This window comes from Polypterus senegalus, chromosome 9, assembly GCF_016835505.1.
Source record: "Polypterus senegalus isolate Bchr_013 chromosome 9, ASM1683550v1, whole genome shotgun sequence".
Lineage (NCBI taxonomy): Eukaryota > Metazoa > Chordata > Cladistia > Polypteriformes > Polypteridae > Polypterus > Polypterus senegalus.
Window position 1 is genome coordinate 104,799,528 of NC_053162.1, and position 21,739 is coordinate 104,821,266.

The 21,739-nt window shown below is 38.7% G+C and overlaps 1 protein-coding gene across 2 annotated transcripts in view; it reads left to right on the plus strand.

Moving 5' to 3' along the window:
• Positions 1-19,511, plus strand: part of LOC120535610 (granule associated Rac and RHOG effector protein 1-like) — a 207,281-nt gene extending 187,770 nt beyond the window's left edge. For both annotated transcript variants that reach the window (XM_039763556.1, XM_039763558.1), the window contains exons 9-14: positions 1,118-1,243; positions 11,019-12,064; positions 12,489-12,654; positions 15,335-15,472; positions 16,561-16,639; positions 17,919-19,511. In XM_039763556.1, the coding sequence (XP_039619490.1) occupies positions 1,118-1,243; positions 11,019-12,064; positions 12,489-12,654; positions 15,335-15,472; positions 16,561-16,639; positions 17,919-18,254 (1,891 nt within the window). In that variant the 3' untranslated portion in view covers positions 18,255-19,511. The remainder of the gene's footprint in view (positions 1-1,117; positions 1,244-11,018; positions 12,065-12,488; positions 12,655-15,334; positions 15,473-16,560; positions 16,640-17,918) is intronic.
• Positions 19,512-21,739: the final 2,228 nt, after the last annotated feature.

Genomic DNA, 21,739 nt, shown 5'->3' on the forward strand with positions numbered 1-21,739 from the left:
AACTCTAAACTTGAATGGTCTGTGGCCATGAGGTGGCTTTAAATCTGAACTCTCTTCCAGCCAAGCCTCAGAATCACTTCTAGGGTCAGGTGCCCAGGCTAGAAACTCCCTCCAGTGACACTGGATATCTATGCTGAACCTTTTGCTGCCATTACAGGTGATTCATGCTGCCCCATCTCTTAAACCAACAGTACTATCCATATTGGATTACACCCCATTACCCTTCAACTTATTAGTCATACCATTTTGTCCTCTGACACACAAAAACTTTGCATCAAGGGTTTAGTGAAATTAATATTAACAAATGCAAATAGGATTTCAATATATTGTGTTTTCTTTTATAAACTTTCTGATTATGTAAAAGATTTATTCCGTAGCCATTAATACATAAAAGTACGGGTACATTTTTCAAAACACAAATTTATAACATATAAAATCAGGCAGTTTGTTACAGCATTAGTCTTTTTCTCTCCCTTTCTGTTAAGGGCTCAGTAAGGAAGCGATGACAAGCCTGTCTGTTATACTGTAGTGTGGCAGTTACTACAGTCCTCCTTGCTCTCAACCACCTTTTTAGGCTTTGTGTGAGACTTGTGTTAACTCTGGCCTTTTTTATTGTAAACTTGCCAGTCTTTTTAAAGTGTTTTGTTATTTACACATATTATTAAAAAAAAATGTATTTTATACAGCATGTTTCCATAGTGTAAATTATTCCAGGGGATTTCCAGGTATAGCTATAATCTAGTCATTTACTTCTATTCTATATACTTAAAGATACTGACTTGCTGAGGGTTACATAGTGAGCTGGAGGTGAGCACTGAACAAACAACCAGACCTGATTCCTGGTTGTTTAAAAGTGGAATTAATTAGCTACCTACAGGTTTGAATTTTGGTCATCCAGAGAACACTGTAGTCTCATATGTGTAATGCCCTCCATAATCAGCAGGATCAGTAAAGTGACAACTTTATACTCAGAAATATTCTAATATAGAGGTTCATAGAGCACATAGAAATGTAACATGTTTTTTTAAGAAACAGCTTCTGGAATTCAACATAAATGTACAGCAGTAACTGTAAAAAATAGAAAAAGTTTATAATTTAAAATCCTTATCTTTTCCAGGTGTCTCAAAGAGGACCCTGCCACGATGTCACTGCTACAGCGAAGTCTTGATCCAGAGAAGACGCTAGGGCAAGTTGATGTGCTCTACACTGCAGTGTTCGATATAAACAGATGGAAAGAAAGGAGGTAAAGAAGGCAGGGCAAAACCCATTTAACTTGACATTCTTTCTGCATGAGGGTTTCTTTAAGAATTTGCACATGCAGCACTCTGTGGAGAGAATACATTAAAACAGGAGCATTTCTCTTGGAGTGATGTTTAAATCTGATTATTCAATACATAACTGAGCTGTTCATTCAGAATAAACAGGTAAGCTTTGCTCTGAAGGCATTCAACTGCTGGCCTAAAAATGTACACATGCCACTCATTGGCCCTTCAATCAAGTATGTATTAGCATTACAGAAGGTTGAAAGAGTTTTGTGACACAAGTTCAGGCAAAGGGTCCAAACTCCTGGTCACATCTACTTACACAGGGTGGTAAAACAGTCATAGGGTGGTGGTAGAGTGACATATAATGAAGATTAAAAAGGGACAATGAGAAGACCGAATAAATATCGGCTAACCTGAAACAACATAAAAGTAGGGGGCAAGGATTCTTTAATAGCATACAATAAATTTCTGAAATGCTTCTATTAAGTGAAAATAAATATGGGTAGATGAAGAATATAAAATCAAATTTGTATGCCTAAATTGTTATGTTGGATAGTAAGACTTAAATTTGTCTGTTGTGTGCATGAATTTGTTCTCCCACATCTAGTGTTAGTTTCTGTCTCTCTCTTGACATTGCCAGGATACACTTTGTAAATGAGTGAGTTTAGAAGATAGATGATTACAACCCCAATTCCAAAAAAGTTGAGAGGCTATGTAAAATGTAAATAAAAACAGAATACAGTGATTTGCAAATATCATAAACCCATACTTTATTCACAATAGAACATAGAAAACAGATTTTGAAAGTAAGATATCTTACTATTTCATGAAAAGTATTAGCTCATTTTGCATTTAATGGGAGCAACACATCTCAAAAAAGTTGGGACAGGGGCATGAAAACTCTGGAAATTTGCAGCTAATTAGGTTAATTTGCAACAGGTCACTAACATGATTGGCTATAAAAAGATCATCTTAGAGAGACAGAATCTCTCAGAAGTAAAGATGGGCAGAGGTTCCTCAATCTGCAAAAAAATGTGTCAAAAGTTGCAAAGACTTTGAATATCTCATCATCTACAGTAGATAATCTCATCAAAAGATTCAGAGAATCTGGAGAATTTTCTGTGTGCAAGGAACAAGGACGAAAATCAATATTGGATGCCTGTGATCTTCAGGCCCTCTGGCGGCACTGCATTAAAACCAGGCATGATTCTGTCATGGAAATCACTGCATAGGCTTAGAAACACTTCCAGAAATCATTGTCTGTGAACACAGTTCACCATGCCATCCACAAATGCAGCTTAAAGCTCTTCCATACAAAGAAGTCATACATAAACTTGATTCACAAACACAAAAGGACTGCGGCAACATGGAAAGTTCTCCTGTGGTAAGACAAATCGAAATTTGAAATTCTTTTTGGAAAACATGGACCTCACATCCTCCAGACTAAAAAAGAGAAGGACCATTCCGCTTGTTATCAGCGCTCAATTCAAAAATATGCGTCTCTGATGGTATGAGGGTGCATTAGTGTCTATGGAAAGGCACCATCAGTGCTGAAAGGGATATGCAGGTTTCAGAGTAACATATTCTCCCATCCAGACTACGTCTTTTTCAGGGAAGGCCCAGCATATTTCAGCATGACAATGCTGAACTGCATACTGCATCTATTACAACAGCATGGCTTTGTAGTAAAAGAGTCCGGGTGCTGAATTGGCCTGCCTGCAGTCCAGACCTTTCACCAATTGAAAACATTTGGTGTATTATGAAACAAAAAATACAACAAAGAAAATCCAGGACTGCTGAGCATTTAGAATCCTATATCAACAAGAATGGGATAACATTCCTCTCCCAAAAGTCCAGCAACTGGTCTCTGCAGTTCCCAGACATTTACAGACTGATGTTAAAAGAGTAGGAATGCTACACGGTGGTAAACATGGCCCTGTCCCAACTTTTTTTAGATGTATTGCTGCAATCAAATTCAAAATGACCTTATTCTTTTCTTAAAATGGTACATTTTCTTAGCTTAAACATTTCATATGTTTTCTATGTTCGGTTGTGAATAGAAAATGTGTTTATGAGATTTGCAAATCATTGCATTCTGTTTTTTATTACATTTTATACAGTTTTTTTGGAATTGGGGTTGTATTTTTATACAGACTTTTGTACAATAACCCGCCATTTAACATCATATTCAAGTTCTTATTATCTTTACTTAATTTTGACATAATTTTCATTTTTATAGAAACATGTGCAAAGGATTATGTACAACACAAAACAATGATGTAATATAATTTATATTAGTTATATTATCACATACTGTATATTTATGTTTGCCTTTCTTAAGTCACTAAAAGTATCATAGTATGAAGAATGCTGTCTGAGCAGTCCTATAAAAGTATATTTAGATCTCTTTTGAGCTTTTCCATTTTGATTTCAAAGTTTGTAACAAATACTGAGAAACTGTCATGACTGATGGTTTTAACACCATTAATACATAAACATGGCTGGTTGCCTCCTTAATGTTGTCTCCTTAGATTTAGAGTCCTTTTTGCCATTTTTACAAAGTACATTATATGTAAAGGTCCATGTGTAAAGCAAGTGAGGTGGTGAGCGATACATTCTTGGGCAGTAAAGCCATTGCTCCACTTGATCATTTTCCCTAGTCATGATTGGCACCTGTTATCACAAAGAGAAAGATCTTCAATTTTAAACTGAGGAATGCATGGTGCAATTACTTACCCAGAGAGCTTCTTAGACTCGGTGTCAGAGACCCACCCTGTAGTGGTGCCACTCCATTCTCAAAAGCACTTTTGCCACAGTCAACTTCTTTGCTAACCTGCACTATGAGGCCCTTTTGCAGGAATTTGGTTCATATGAAAGTCACAAAGTAGCAGGATGTTTTCTCACCCATAGCCTGTAGTTGCAATGCCAGTAACAACTGAGGGATTTATAGTATCGGATGTGGCCAACTCTGATACTGGAGAGATGCCGTGGCAGCAGGTTTTTGTTGCAGTTGCTTAATAAGAAGCCAATCCTCAACAATAACAGATCTTATTTAATTTCATGGCTTGTATGTGTTTTAATTCTACCATGTCAGTTCATTCTTAAATCATAGATTTCTTTTCCTTTCTAATGATTCATGTACTGTCCATGTGATTTGAAGCTTACACGTTCTCTTCAGTTATATTCTTAGTTTTAATTAAACCAATTAGTGAATGATGCAAACACATTGGTGGGAATGGAGACAAGCTAGATGTAGAACTACTGGTTCTTTTGTCATTTGCATCTTATTGCTAATAAGAAGCAGTTAAAATGATGAATGCAGCTGTTTAAGACCAAAAAGCTATTAAGGATTCAAAATCTTAGCATGGGAGACAACTGAAATGAAGCAGAAAAATGTGACATGAGCAGTAAGTGCTTCATCAGCAATGAATGAATTCTCATGAGGCAATTAGTTTGGAACAAAAACCTGAAGCCACTGCGTCCCTCCAGGACCAGTGTTGCTCATCCTGATTTAGAGGGTCTGAGTCTTAACTAGCACATAAATTAAATGAAGATAATTAGCAAAAACTAATAAGAAAACCTAAGAATGAAAACCTGTACACACTTGGCTGTCCAGGATCAGAGTTAGCCACCCCTGCTATATGTAATAGTGGGTAGCTGTTCATTTCATTGCATGGTGTGTGTGTGTGTATGTAAGTAAGTAATTGCTTACATACATAGCCCTGCCATTTGAAAACAAGGGTTTCCAGCAGTAATTCTTTTACATATTAAGTGGAACCTCTAGGCAGAAGTGAGAGCTTTTGAGAACCCCTGAAAATTATCTCTATTCCTGTATTCATTTTACATAAAGTGGTTGGGTTCTTTGCCCAAGTGTAAGAATAGCAGTCCAAATATTCTACGCTTAAAAGTGATTTTATGAAGGTTGTCATTACTAAGTCTAAAAGGTCAAACAGAAAGACATCACTACAGATTCATTCCTGAGGTGTTAATTCAATAAAAAAACCTCTAAGAACAAGATGTACAATACTCCTTGATCACTGAGATCTTCAGAGTAATGGCTACAAATATATTGGACGCTTGTCTTTGAATATCCCTTGTATATTGTACATGGCAAGATAATAGGGAGGAAACCTCTAAAGTTTGATACTGAAGGCTTGGATAATCCAAAATCTTACAGAAGGAATTCCAGCAAAACATTTATTCCAGTTATATATAGATAGATACTTTATTAATCCCCAAGGAGAAATTCACATACTCCAGCAGCAGCATACTGATAAAAACAATATTAATTAAAGAGTGATTAAAAACGCAATGCAAGTTAAAAAATGCAAGGAGAGAGTGCGAGGCAGGTATAACAGTCTATAATCTTGTATAGTGTTAACGTTTATACAGGGAGTGCAGAATTATTAGGCAAGTTGTATTTTTGAGGATTCATTTTAATATGGAACAAACACAGTGCTATCAGTCAATCCAAAATGTTAATAAACCTGAAACCTGAATGTTTCACAACGGAAATGTGAGTGTGAACATCATCAGGGGAATACATATGTGCGCACAATTATTAGGCAACTATTAGTGTGCAGATTTATTATGCAACTAAAGGAAAAATGAAAATTTTCCCATCTCACTTGTTTATTTTCATCTGTTTTAGTGAGAATAATAAACAAACACCTCAAAATTTACAAATAAACATCTCTGACATTTCAAAAAAAATCAATCAATGACCAATATAGCCACCCTTCTTTCCAATAACAGTCATAAGCCTTTCCATTCATGGAGTCTGTCAGTTTCTTGATCTGTTGACGATCAGCTTTTTGTGGAGCAGTGACTACAGCCTCCCAGACACTCTTCAGAGAGGTGTATTGTTTTTCTCCCCCGTAAATCTAGCGTTTAAGAAGTGCCCACAAGTTTTCGATAGGGTTTAGGTCAGATGAGGAAGGGGGGCCATGTCATTATTCCTTCATCTTTAAGGCCTTTACTGGCTGGCCACGCAGTGGAGAACTTCGATGCAAGTGATGGAGCATTGGCCTGCATAAAAATCATGGTCTTTTTCCTGTATCACTGTTTGAAGAAAGTGTCTTCGAAAAACTGGCAGTAGGTTTGGGAGTTGATTTTGAGTTCATCTTCAATGCAAAAAGGTCCAACTAGCTCATCTTTAAAAATACCAGCTCATACTAGTACCCCACCTCCACGTTGGAGTGGAGCTCTGTGCCAATTACTGATCCACAGGTCCATCCATCTGGTCCATCAAGAGTCACTCTCATCTCATCGATCCATAAAACCTTTGAAAAAATCTGTCTTCAGATATTTCTTGGCCCAGTTTTGACGTTTCAACTTATGTTTCTTGTTCAGTGGTGGTTGGGTTTCAGCCCTCCTTACCTTGGCCATGTCTTTGAGCACTGAACACCTTGTACTTCTGGGCACTCCAGGTAGGTTGCAGCTCTGGAATATGAAAGTACTGGAGGATAATGGGTTCCTGGTAGCTTCACGTTTGATTCTTCTCAAATCTTTGGCAGCTAATTTGCGTCTTTTGTTCTCAACACGTTTCTTGCGACCCTGTTGACTATTTGCAACAAAATGTTTGATGGTTCTGTGATCACACACCAATATCTTAGCAATTCCAAAAGTGCTGCATCCCTCTGAAAGACTTTTTACAATTTTTGACTTTTCAGAGTCACTTAAATCTCTTTTTGGCCCATTTTGCCTGAGGAAAACTAGCTGCCTAATAATTCTGCACACCTTGATATAGGGTGTTGATCTCCTTAGGCCACACCCTCCCTCATTACACAAATACACATCACCTGACGTGCTTAAATCCAATAAGCATTCAAGTTAATACAGCTTGGAGTTGGAATATACGCATTAAAAATGATGATATGGTCAAAATACTCACTTGCCTAATAATTGTGCACACAGTGTAGGGGTGGAATTGAAGAGTCGCATAGTGTGGGGCAGGAGCAATCTCCATAGTCTGTCAGTGGAGCAGGACAGTGACAGCAGTCTGTCACTGAAGCTGCTCCTCTGTCTGGAGATGATACTGTTCAGTGGATGCAGTGGATTCTCCATGATTGACAGGAGTCTGCTCAGCGTCCGTCGCTCTGCCCCGGATGTCAAACTGTCCAGCTCCATGCCTACAATAGAGCCTGCCTTCCTCACCAGTTTGTCCAGACGTGAGGCGTCCCTCTTCTTTATGCTGCCTCCCCAACACACCACTGTTATCAATTATCAGGGCAGAAATGTAAGTCTCGGGGTAGCTTTGCAGTCTTAGTACCTGGATAGCATACAGATATTATGCTGCTATGTCATTGCTATGAGCAATGACTTTTCAACATGCAAACTCCATAGGAGAATGTCGTGATATTCATCCATATGAGTGATGTAGCATAATGATGATAGTAGACAAAAACATGTTCTGCAGATTGACTGAAGCAAAAAAAAGTTGCATTTTTAGAATTGCTGGATCCGAATCTTGAGTTTAACTGGAATGATCAGTCTGTCCAAGAGTCCAGATGTGAGCTAACTTATCAGCCAGGACATATTGAAGGGGATTGATCAGATATAGGAAATATTTATTTTAAATATTGATACTAAAGGAGACACCATAAGGTGCTAAATCTAAGGCTGCACATACTTTGCCCAGCAAAGACAATAAGCAATGAATAAAATGCTGATATGATTATTCAACATTATCAATAATGTGAACAATAAAAAGAGTGTTGACAGATATTTCTGTTTATTATGCATATGCATTTTTAAATGCACATTCATCTTCAGGTCTCTATAGGACTGAGCCTTATAAATCATATGTTATTTATAGTTGTTTTTGTTACAGTCATGTAAAAAATGAAACTGCCATGGGAAATTGTGTTCTTAAGTGAAGCATTGTTTTACAAATTTTCATAAATGCATTGTCTGTTCTTGTGGTTTTAAAATGGAGTATACAGAGCAAATGTGATTTAAAAAAAAAAACCCTCAGACTTACAAAATATGTCTACTTTCAAACCAAAGATGCATTTTAAGATCTCATGTATGACTCCAAAATTAATCGTATACAAATTGCAAAAAAATGGTGGTTACTGCCTTCTGTGTAGTATTCCAGCTATATCAGGGAACAAGCTTTCCCAGTTACAGTCAAATCTTCAGACATAAACCAAGAATTCACTGCATTAATTATGAAGTAAGCATGGCACATGTGAATCTACGTCCACCATAATGAAAATCCATCCATCTTTGGTACCTGCTTTGTCCAGTTTGGCAGCAGCTGCCTTTACCAAGTGTAGTGAAAAATTTAGCGCACAAAGTACTTTGATTTTCGTAGAACTCTAAATTCAGCACCACCAAAAAAGCAGGAAATGGACCTGGACAGGACACCAGTTCATTTTATAGCACTTGGACATACACATTCAAAATTTAGTCGTCAGTCTCAAGCAGCCTGCTAGTTTACAATGTGACATTATGTGCAACCTTGACAAAGAGAGAGAGACAGATTGGGTAATTAATGAATAAATAGATAATATTATTTGTAACTATAACCAAAATCTGAAAAATCTTATTTGCCCAGCAAGTCCAGTATTTGATGAGAAAACTGCTTCTGCTCTTTGACACCAGTACTTGTCAGGTCATGACTCCTATATATCCATTGAGCACAATAACTCTCTGTGCGATTGTGCCATTTTAAACACTTTAACTTAACGAAAGTCTTAAACCACAAATTAATTTTTGTAGTGTCCTCTTTATTATATTGCCAATCACAACCTTTGGGCGCTGTGCCTGCTTGTGCTGTTACTCTGCTCCACACCGGTTTGTGTTTGTTGTAAATGCAATTCTAGTTTGTTCTTTAAAAACAACGCATTAACTACAAATAACTAATTAGACAAGCAGCAGCCAAGTTAACTGATATGAAAGTTACAGCATTTCACATTTTTATTTACTTCATTCAGGAATCACATTTAAGGTTTTTGATTAATAAATAGTTTTGTAACAATGAGTCAAATTTAGAAGTAATAGCGATAATAGAATGCAATTACATATTTTAGTAGACTACATTAAATATATGCTTTTTAACAGCACTTCACATTAAAAAATGTGGAGTTAAAAATGGAGCACAAATAGGCTTGTGGTGGTTTAATTGATTTCATACACGAAAGAAAGAAAGAAAAAGGAATGAATGAATGAATTGTATTTGTCCCCAGGTGGAAATTTTGGCTTTTTATGGAAGCTCTTTAAATAATAAATAGGCAAATAAATATACATACACACTTTGCTCTGAACACACACCAGAATGACTGTAAAGCAAGAAAACTAAAAAGAAAGAAAAATCCTGACTTGGCCATCACAGTCACATTGAGGTATTATGCAGATGCAATACGGGTTGGTATTACGAAGCCCCAGTACTGTTTCTTGACACACTTCTGCTGAAAAAGTTTGTGGCTGAAAGACCTTAATGTTAGTGTGTCAGAGAGAGGATGTGCAACATTTTTCATAATGGCATTCAGTTTTGTTTTAACACTGTCCTTGTTTACTTTTAATTAGCTTGTTGGTTCAGTGGGCCTCTCCTGAAGTGATGTTACCAGCCCAGCACAATACAGCATAGACAACTGGCCGTCACAGAGTTATAGAAGATGTGAAGGATGTCACTTCAATATTAAAGGAATGTAGTTTCCTAAAAAAGAAAAAGAACCTGCTTCACCCTTTCTTATACAGTTCCTGTCTGTTCCCAGACCAGTCAAACCTGTCATTAATGTGGAACCCCCCCAGTACTTGTTGGAGTGGACCACCCCAACATCTACTCCTTGAATAGTGACAGGACATAGTGGCCCTTTGGTGCCGCAAAAGTCAATAACCAGTTCCTGGGTTTTGCTGTTTTTAGAATGAAGACAATTCTGTTTGCACCAAAAGCAAACTTTTCCACCTGTTTCCTATACTCTGTCTCATCCCCTTTATCAATACACCCTATAAGTGCAGAATCATCTGAGAATTTCTGTAAGTAACTTAACCTGCTCTTATATTTCTAGTCTGAGGTGTACAGAGTAAAGAAAACAGGAGAGAGGACTGTCCCCTGTGGTGCTCCAGTGTTGCTCACATCGATATCAGAAACACAGTCCTTGAATCTCACAAACTGTGGTCTCCCTGACACACCGTCCAGGACACCACAGGCTCATCCACCTGCATATCTTTGAGTTTACCCCTTAACAGGGATGGCTGGATGGTATTGAAGGCGTTGGAGAAATCAAAAACATAATCGTCACAGTGCTGCCAGCTTTGTCCAGGTGAGAATAAGCCTTGTGGAGAAGGTGGATAATTGCATCCTTCAATCTTTGATCAATAGGCAAATTGCAGTGGGCCCAGGTGGTCTACCACAAGAGGAGTCATATATATTCCAGGGCCTGCCTCTCAAAGGTCTTCGTGATGTGCGACGTAAGTGTAACTAGGCTGTAGTCATTAATTAGATGAAGATGCCCCTGCCTTCTTTGGAACAGGAACAATGCAGGTTGTTTTCCACAGCAGTGACACTTTCTGAAGCCTTAGGGACAAACTGAACCCATTGGCAGAGGACACCACAAAGTTAGTCAACACAGGCCTTAAGAACTCGAGGGCTGACTCCATCTTATCCCATTGTGTAACATCCTCACTTGGTCTTCAGTTATGAGCAGTATTTGGGTTTTTTTTTGTGAAACTGTTAAATAATTGCATGCTTTGTTTTTAACTTTTGTTTTGACTTCCTATTTGTTTCATAATGTTATGCATCCACAGAGAGCAAGCTCTGCCTATTATTCAAATCCAGCTTCAGCGAGAAAGCTCTGAGTATGGAAGTCAGGTGGATATACCTTCTGGCAATGGAGTGAAGACTTCAAGCGGACTTCCAAAAACTATCTCCAAGCTTACCTCAAAGTTTACCAAGAAAAATTCTTGCAGCAGCTCCTCTAGCAGTGGAAGCAGTGGGGGCTTTTCAGTTCCAAATACCCCATCAAGAAATATGTTCACTGGTTGCTCAGAGGACAAAAACAAGCAGACCACCTCCATGGATGTCAGGTTGCAAAGTATCCTGAACATTGGCAGCTTTCCAAGGACAACTGAGTCTACTCAGCCTATCCCAGGCTCTCTCAGCCAGCTGGTCAATGGATATCCGTTTGACAGAAGGGAACTGACCCAAGAAGAGAAGGGCATGAACCTGCCTACTGATCAAGAAATGCAGGATGTCATAGACTTTCTTTCAGGGTTCAACATGGGCAAGTCTCAACAGGCATCACCGCTTGTGAAGAGAAGAAATTCTATTGCATCCTCCACGGGAGCTGAGCAGAAGCCCCCAACAGGTGTGCAGCCTTCTCAACCACTTTCTCACACCTCTTTACAAGCTTCTCAGCAAGCCTTGACTCAGCCACACCAGTCCCAGAAACAGCCTCAACAGCAAGCACTGCAGTACTATCAAAATCTCCTCCAGCCCATTTGTCAGCAGCAGCCGCCACCAGGGCAACAACAGCAACAGCAAGCACCACAACAACAACAGCAGCAGCGAGTCCCAGCAAAGTGGCTTAGCACTTCCTCCCAGCATCCCTCAAAGCCCACTATAGCTGGACTCTCTCCTATTGGTCAGATTGGACAGTGGGGAAACCCTGGACTTGGTGATTTAAGCTCAGATTTGTACAGTCTAGGGCTTGTAAGGACTTACATGGATAATGTAGTGTCTGAAATGCTAGGCCAAAAACCCCAAGGTCCGAGAAACAACACTTGGCCAAATCGGGACCAAAATGAAGGTGTCTTTGGAATGCTAGGAGAAATCCTTCCATTCGACCCAGCAGGTATGTTTAGTTAATTTACAACTGCATTCATTTGATGCGGAAATATATATATATATATATATCTATATATCTATATCTATATATATATATATATATATCAATATATATATATATATATATATATATATATATATATATATATATATATATATATATATATATATATATATATATATATATATATGCAATAATGATATACTGACATTAACTCTAATAAATATAGAATGTCCATTTCAAAGTTTTCTTTGTTTAGCTATGTGGTACTCACAAAGGCTTGTTCAAAAGCCAGCTGGAGCCTGCTGTTTGATTTTGCTTTGGTAGACAGCAAGGCTTAAAGGCTTCAGTGCAGGGATAAGTACAGTGAGAATAGCTGTGGATGTCAGCAACCGAGTTGCAGATCTCACTTTTTTCTTTTTTAATACAGTTGGCTCAGATCCAGAGTTTGCCCGCTATGTGGCTGGGGTCAGCCAGGCTATGCAGCAGAAACGGCAAGCGCAGCACGTTCAGCGCCCCAGCAATGCTCGCACTAATTGGCCTATTCCTGATGAGGCTCACAGGACCTGGCCACTCCCTGAATATTACACTGAAGGGTAAGAAAGACGTACTGTTAAGTGTCACCTGTTATGAGAACTTAGTAAGCAGAATGCTGTTGCCTGTGTATTTCAAGAAAAATGGCGTTTTACGGTTGAGGAAGTGTTTACCATAATGAATGTTTTCTGTTTGTTCATTAGTCAGAATTGAGTCATTCTTCACTATCTCCCATCAGCAGGTGTCTTCTGGCATGCTGGGCTATGTGACAGTGACTTTTGTGTATCACCTTAGAGAAGCACAGACCTGTAGTTATTTTGTAAAACAAAAGGCTGAGACTAAACACTGACCTTATAAGAGTTCCCTTTTTAGAATTTCCAAGTAGCATTGACTTGTCACAGCGAAAAAGATTTTAGTAGCAAGTAAGAGACATTACACTGCTGGTAATATTAGGGGTTATGCCTAATTATTATTATTATTTTTTTTTTTTTGTGAAAAATCTGTTTTTAATTTTCTTTTACCCTTCTGGTGTTTTCAAGCACCACCATAGCTGATCCCTGATTCAAAAGTGCTGTCACAGATTCAAGCGGACTCTCTATATGAATATGTGCACACAGCAAATTCTGCATCATCTCAAGCTTGCATTTGCAAAAAACTTTGATCAGTCAACTGTGTAAGATAAGTAGATTAGAATAAGCAAGGATAACAATAACCATGAAAGCACTCAAGTGTGGGAAGTTGGGAACTTGGATGTCTGCAAGGCAGTCTGGTAAAGGTCGATAAAGCATAAAAATATGAACTGGGATGACTTTACACAGTGTGTATATAAGCAAAGTAGCTTTATTTATACAGCTTTGCCCAGAAAATGTTATGAGAATGGGTGTCAGTTACAGTGTCAGTAATCGAGTAGAGTATATCAGAATTATTATGTAACTAATTAAGTGCTTTTCTGTAAATATTTGTGAGTTTTTACCAAAGGCTAATATTATTGGCAAGCAGTGTGGTGAAGTGCTTAAGGCTTTCAACCTAAAACTTCAAACCCTGGGTTTGGGATTTCTAATCCTGCTACTGACCCTGGGTGACCATGAGCAAGTCATTTTACCTGCCTGTGCTCCAAAAGCAAAAGAATAATGTAACCAGTTAGATCTCCGCTATTCTAAGTTGGCTTAGATGAAGTCGTCCATCAGATAATATGTAATTTAAACAAGCTATATACAATTGCATGAGGTGGGTGACCTTGGCTTTTGTTGATGGTCAAATTTTACAGGAAAGTGTATCAAAACAGGTAATCATTAGAAATAATAAGAAACTGGAGTATATATTATCATTATTAGATATTTATGATTTTCATTTATTTATGTCATTCACTCAAGTGTTTCTTGTCATGTTTTTGATCAGTTGTGTGTGGTCCCCCTTTAAAGTCTGTAGATGCTAATGTATACAGATGGATAGATATAAAAAATTTTGCAAGAGCAGGAGCAAGTGAGGTATTCCTGTTCAAAGTAAGCAGATGCACATGTAAATGCACGTCCATAGATTTAAATGTATGTTACAAATGGAGTAGCTTGTTGGGGATCTGTTAAGTTTAAACTGACACCAACAGTCCAACACCACTTCCGCCTGTACTTCTCTCTTCCCTCCCTTTATGCTCCTACTGAAGTAACACCTACAGTTTGCTCACAGCAGCCGCAGCACCTTGCACCAGCTGTTCATGTTTAAAACGAACTTGCTAACCATCGAGCTTTGCATCTTCCATGACCTTTACTGAACTTTCTTCTTCCATTTAACATCCCACTGTACACACCAAACAACACCATGTCTCTTTTTTTATGTCCAGAACACACTACCCTTATTCAGGCATCCTTCCAGCCTTTTGGCTAGTGATGCTGTCCGGCCTGTGAATCACTTTGTGCATTAGCATGATGTTAATAAATATAGACAAATACAAAAACACGATATGGCTCTTTTTTTTTTTTCTGTAGAGTCACCAAAATTCAATCAAATCAGTCAGAGCATTTTTTAAATTTTATAGAGAGTAATTTTTCCATTGTGAGGATTTTTTTACTCCTAAATATTGATGTGAATAAATCTATCTATCTATCTATCTATCTATCTATCTATCTATCTATCTATCTATCTATCTATCATCATGTTTTTTCTTAGCAGATGCCTACAGCCCTAGATGTACAATCCCAGCTTTTTACCTCAACAGGAAATTGTGCATCAGTCAATCATCCTTGCATTTTATACATATTGGCCACCAGGGGGCCCTAGAGAACTGCAAATCCAAGACAGTCCAACACCAGACATTTTATGAATAAAATTAAAATAAAAGGTATCCATTTACACCAAGCACCTCTGCCAATCCTCCAGTAATCAGCCACATGAACAATACTCGTACAAATAAATTCAACAGTTACTCTTCCTCCTCTCTACATCCCACTGAGTGCTGCCCACTGCCTTCCGACTCAGACTCAGAGTCTGGCACTTAATAAATATATAAATATATATAAAACTCCACTTTGAGTTTCTGATATAAAAGAAATTCTAATAGTCTGCTGCCCTTGAAAGGTGTGACTAAGTGCCACATCAGTGCACTGCATTTCTGGAAGCTCCCACTAATTTCGGCATTTTGTTTCTCAGTATCTCTAAGGCTAAGCTTAACTCATTTGTAAATTTCCATGCATGTGGGACACATTTTTTCATTCTTTTATTTATTTTATTTTTTTTAATTTTTTTTAGGGATGTAATAAATAGCAGCTGGTCTGGAACTCAGGGTGACTCTGCAAGTTCAAGTGATGAAACATCTTCCGCTAATGGTGATAGTCTCTTTTCCATGTTCTCAGGACCTGACCTTGTGGCTGCTGTTAAACAAAGAAGGTAAATCGTCTTTTCATTATGCCATGATAAAACTCGCTTAAATCTGCTGCTGGGTTGTGAGGTGCAGCAGCACAGGAATCAAGGTAGGCTGCTAGTCCATCTCTGGGTCTTTAGTTGCGTGGATGAACAGCACTAGTATTTACAGTATGTATCTCTTTATAGGTATAACCACCTAAAAGTGAATGTAAAACTCTTAGTGCATTACATTTAAAACCTGTCCTGAAGGCTTCATATTATGTTGTGGTGCAAGTGAAAACCCAGTAGTTTTGGACATAGATTATGCTATACTAATTACTTTTTTAGATAATAAACTGCAATATTTTTTGTATGACTTTGCCTCAGTGTGTAATAATTCTATATTACAGAATCTTTAACTAGTTATATGTATCTTCACCTTCAGATCATATACACATACACTTTAAATATGCGGAGCTGAACAGATACACAGTGATAGGTTTCCAGAATAAAACACTCGTAACTGTGTAATGCAAGGTAAGATATGGCCAGCTAAACAAACAGAAGAGGAAAACAAAATCTTAAATGGCTTAGAATCCTCTCGAAAATAAATGCCTGGCCAGTGAGTCCTTTCAGTCACAAATATTATATTCACCACGTCAGTATATTCATTGTAGACTCCTTACCGCCTCACATCCATTGTAAACTTTGGTTTGGGTGACTATAGCCGGGTAGATTGCCATCAGGTGATTGTCATGTTTCTCTGATATTTGTACCTTAGTGCAGCGGGCTAAAATCCTGTGCCTGGTTTCTGTCTGTATACAGTATGCATGTTCTCTCCGTGTTAGAATGGACTTTTCTCAGGCTTCTCCAGGTTTTCCTTTCACATTCCAAAAATATTTCTGTTGGATAATTTGGAGATTATAAACTGGGCCAGTATGAGTGTGGGAGTGGACCTGTCCAGGGTTGTTTCTTGCCTTGTCCCTAGTGCTGCTGGGATAGGATCCAGCCCTCCATGACCCTAAACTGTTCTTTAGCACACAGAAGTCTGTCCTAAATTAATGACATAAAATAAGTGTATTATATTTTTCAAAGCCTCCAAATTGACTTTTTCTTTTGGTCCTATTATGCAGAAAACACAGCAGCGGCGAGCAGGAAGCCTGCACTTTGCCATCACCTCCGCTACATGTATCTGGAGAGGATATTAATCAGGTTGGTGTCCAGTCCTGAAGTCTGACTCTCGTACTCTGTTCTCGAGTTAGGTAAGACACCGCAAGGCCGAGCAAGCCTCAGTCTTACGACCTGAGCGTGCATCTGAAGAGACTGCCATACTGGAGGTGAAGAAAACACAGCCTTGAGTTTTAAATGATGGCTTTGGTTTTACCAGCATTTCAGAAATACTACTTAGGTGCTACCTCTGAGATCACAATGGTTCATCTGCTCAACATATCGCTGTCTTTCTTAAGAAAGAATTCAAAAATGCATAAAAGTGCAAATGACAGCATTGGCATCCACAGGGTGTTGTGTTCTAGTAGTATTAAATGTCTGCGTTCCGGCACTTACCATTTTTACTGACAGGTATTAAAATGACAAACATTTTGTTAATATGACCATTTATTTTTCTACTCTTTTCATTATTAATAAAAAGAGGCCACCAAGAAGGTGGGGGGGAAATCAATTACAACTAAAAAGCTACCCAATTGTCTCCTCACACACAGGGTCTTCCTCACGATTGCTGTTTCTAGTATTGTTTTCTTGCACTTTGGTGCAAGTGACCGCTAAAATGTGTTATTGCGTTTGTCAGAATTACTTATGAACGCTTTGAAATCACTTCTGCTTTATTTGTCTGTCACCTCCTGACTCGCCTGTATGACAAAACCCCACATATGATGTACTGTTTGACTCGCATTAACGTCTGGATATATAAGATGTCAAACTTAATGGACTTATTAAAGAGTACACCAGTAGGCCAGGCCACCACATCAACTGACCTCAGGGGTTCACTCCGTAGTGGGATACGTGGGGTCAGTGTTAGTCCTTTTCAGAAAATTTTGAATAAATGGAAATTGTTGTTTTATTCTATTTCGAGGTTGCTGATCATGAATATTTTTGATATTTGATGCATTACTGGTGACCCTGTCCCTATTCCAAAAAGGTTAAAAATGACAAATTTTAAACATACACATGTGGGGTATAGTGTTAGACAATTTCAGGGATGTTTGATCCTTTACTGGGGGTCTCACCCTCTATAGATCTCTACCAGAGGGTGAAAAATGATAAATCTCTGTTACGATCGAGAATATTTATGTTTTAAACATTTCAGTTGAAGCACACACTTTAGTATTTCATATATTTGACACGACTAATCTTGTTATGCACTTCTACCTCATGAAGTAAATCGATACATTTCCTATGTATGTAGAGTGGCTAATTCAGACTTCATTGTTTTTTGTTTTTTTTTTTAATAACTAATAACTCTGTCTTCCAACAGGAAAATAAAACTAAAACTTGGCCTCCAAAGGCTCCCTGGCAGCACTCCGCACCCCTCACCAACACACTGCCCAGTCAGAGCTCTTCCTTGTACCAGATGACCAACCCTGTCAGCCAATGGAACGATTCCATGCAGATGCTCCAGTCCCCGGTGTGGTCGACGGCCAGCGACTGCGCTGCCTCCACTGGGATTTCTTCCAGCTTTTCTTACAGCCAACAGCAGCAGCCTCCATCATCCAGCCAGCAGCCAGCTTCACAGCACAAGCAGATGACTAAGGGCTTCAAATCGTTCCCACTGAAACACGAGCGGAGGCCTTCTTACCTGCACCAGTACTGATTGGGGCAGATTGTGTGAGGTTTGATTTAGGTGTTCATCTGCAACTTAAGCTGTATTTTTTTGCTTCTTTATAGTGGAGTGAATTGAAACGAACTATTAATCCTGTGTGGGAAGCAATTAGCAAGCAATCCGTAACTAGTCTAGTGAGTTCTGTCTTTCAGCACTGTTCAAGTAAAACACGGCCATTTTATTAGGCGTTACTCCATTTGAGCAGCTACGCAGAAAACGATGCAAACAATTGCTGCATGAGGACTTTTTTTTTCCTAATCATTTTGTAAACCAGTGCTCACCATATGCAGTGCAGCTTCATTCTCATACAACTAATATAATGGCCAAATATTTTCCAAAAGTGTGTGCTTCTATTTATGTATGTATGTGTGTGTGTCTATGATGTGTACATGCATACATGCACTAAGTGCGGGTGAGTGCGCGTGTACCTTTTTGCTAAAAATGGCATGAAAAAGTGCAAGTCTTGGGTGTAACCCTCAAATGAAACGTTCGCCCATACCACAGTTATCAAAGATTGGGAAACGGAACGTCTGTTTTCGTTGCCCGTCCTTCGACGCAGGACTGTGTTAACTGCAGCAGAGCCAATGAGCTAAAACTGCCAAATTACATTTTGAAGAAACGTGCAGAAAAGTCGAGGCGCTAGCAGCAGTCATGCGCTGCAACTCTGTAGTTGTAGATTACACAAAATGGGGGGAAAAAATACAATTATAAATAAATTCACTTTTATTACGAAGCTTTGAGCAGGCTCAGCAAAAATATAATTTTAACAGAAATTGTCATGGAAAAGAAGAAGACACTACTTTTTTATTTTATTTTATATAACTGACATAATAGCAGTAATTATGTGCCATGTTGTTTATCCCTTCTGTGGTATAAAGAGTATTTTTTCCAAGCAGCATTCAAATAAAACGGAGTGGTGCTTTGAAGTACGGTGAAAAGAATCCCACCATGTACAGCTGTCCTCCTCCCTGTCTGTATAATAAAACGTATAGCGAAGAAAGAGTCTTTATAAGGTTGATTATTTAATTTTTTTTCATATTCACAATTGGCTGGATTGTTCTGAATGAGAACTGAACTCTGAGTGAATCTTAGCAATGTGTTCCTTTAAATACAATATTTTCTTGTATAGCATTGACAGTATTAATCTTATTTTTCTATTTTCTTAAAGCATTATACCATTACTGTATATGTGTAATGTTAATAAACACAAAAGCATATTACACAACAGATTTCTAATTTCAAGAAAGTTAAAGATGAAGCACATTTAAGGTCATTTTTTTGTTTTTCTACCTTCATTATATCTGTGGGTAACCAAATATGCTGTTACAGAACACTAAAATCAGAAGATATGGGTGTGTTTATTTGTTTATTCTTTTTTATTTTTTTTGTGGTAAACCCCCATGTCTCTCCAGTTTGTATGGTGATGGGCTCTGTTTGGAAGCCCAGAATGTTAACTTTTTGTGATGTTTGCAGATGCCAATGTTGCCTGTATTTATGATATGACACCATGTTTCCTGAAAACTAACATACTTACATGTTTACAAGAACCATTTGCTGTATATAGACCTTTTTCTAGTTTTGTGCTTTGCACAACAAGACAAGTATGTGTTGCTTTTCGTTTACGTGAACTTGACTCTTCTGCAGCTCTTTGATATGAAGACCTTGAACTGTAACTGTTAGTACTCGTCAGCCATGCCAAACGGTTCGTCCGCACCCTCCACTAGTTGGCGCCGTTCTGAGAGACCACAGCGCCCCGAGCTCTCCGCTCATAGCAGTTTTATTATTCATGGGGATGCCGCCCAGTTTGTTGGTCCAGGGGTTTTGGTTAACTTTTGCTTTTTGCTACATCCGTCAGTGCAGGTCCCACACTAGACTCACTACTGCAGGAGGGAAGCGGATGATGTGCCCTTTGCCATGTCTGCCATTCAGTAGGTGCTGTCCATGTATGATCTCTCTAATGCTGGTACCTGTATGTTTTTCTGAGATTCTTTGACTTCTCTTGCACTTGGTCCTGCAAGTCTTGCCATGGAAGGTTTCTTTCTCACAACGCCCAAGTGCTCCGGCTAACCTTCCCTGGGTGCATTTTGCTTAATGTGAGTAGTACAATGTTTTTGAAACTGGAATTGTACATTTTGTATTTACCTTTTAAAAGCTTCTGTAAGTAAAATTAATATTTGCTTTATTAAAGATGTACATTTAACAAAAAACAGTTGGTTTTGCATTATTATGTGGTTACTCTTTGTAAAGTGTGATACCTGTTGCTTTTTCTTTTCTTGTAATTCGATATTAGGTGGTGTGACTAAAACTGCAAATGTGGCGTTGCCTTTGGCCGACATGAACACCCGTGCCCCGAGTCACTCTTCTAATTCATTTGTGTGTTTTCTTCTAACATTTCAACTGTCACCGCCATACGCCATACACATGTAAACAGTTGTTTGTTTAGTTCCTTAGGTGACTCCTCTCCCATTAGCCACCTTAATCCTGCTCTGTTCTTTAGTTTTCTGTCACACATCATCAGTGCCCACAGGTTCATTTTAATTGTGGCAGTGCCATTTTACGGTGCTCTTTCTGTTGATTCTCATGACCTGAGGCTTATTGTTTTACCTCCTTTCCCATTTCTGAAAATGTTTTCATCCCAAATATTAACATTGATGAATGCCAATACTTAAGTCTGAAGTGGGTACATATTGCAGTTGTCAGCCCTTACCTTTCATTTAAACACTTCTTCACAATTGCTCCAGTTGACAAAGAATGATGAACTCAGTGAGTCTCCTTGCTTTAAGCTGTCATCCATCCCAAATGCTATCCCTGCTATCCGGAGGACTCCTTACATGCTACAGTACTCTCCCTGGCAACATATCCAAAGCAGTTGTTAGGATGAGAAACCCGAGGTAGAAGTCCTCTCCATACTTTAGCCTCTTTTCTGCAAACTCCTCAGAAAGTAGATGACATCCTGTGCATCTTCCTCTCCTGTAGGCTCATTGTTCCTCCTGTGATCCTCCTCCCATTTAAACTCCTCTTACCGTTGCTTGAATACACTTTCAGACACACTTCTGATAAACAGATGGCTCTGTAGATGTTACTGCCGAAAGCCTCCCCTTTCTTGAACGATCAATCACTTCAAGAGTAACAATAATGATTCTTTCATTTATATAGCCCTTTTCTCACTACTCAGAGCACTTTAGTGAGTGAGGAGCCACGTCAGCCACCACTGATGTGTACCATCCATCTGGATGATGTGACGGCAGCCATTTTTGCACCAGTACGCTCACCACACATAAGTGCTGAGAAAGCCAATTAGATACCAGGGATGATTAGGAGGCCAGAATGATTAGGCCATGGAGGACAATTTATCCAGGACATCAGGATACACCCTGCTCCTTATGAAGGATGTCCGGGGATCTTGAATGACCACAGGAAGTCGGGACCTCGGTTTTACATCTCATCCGAAGGACGGTGCCATTTTTACAGCAAAG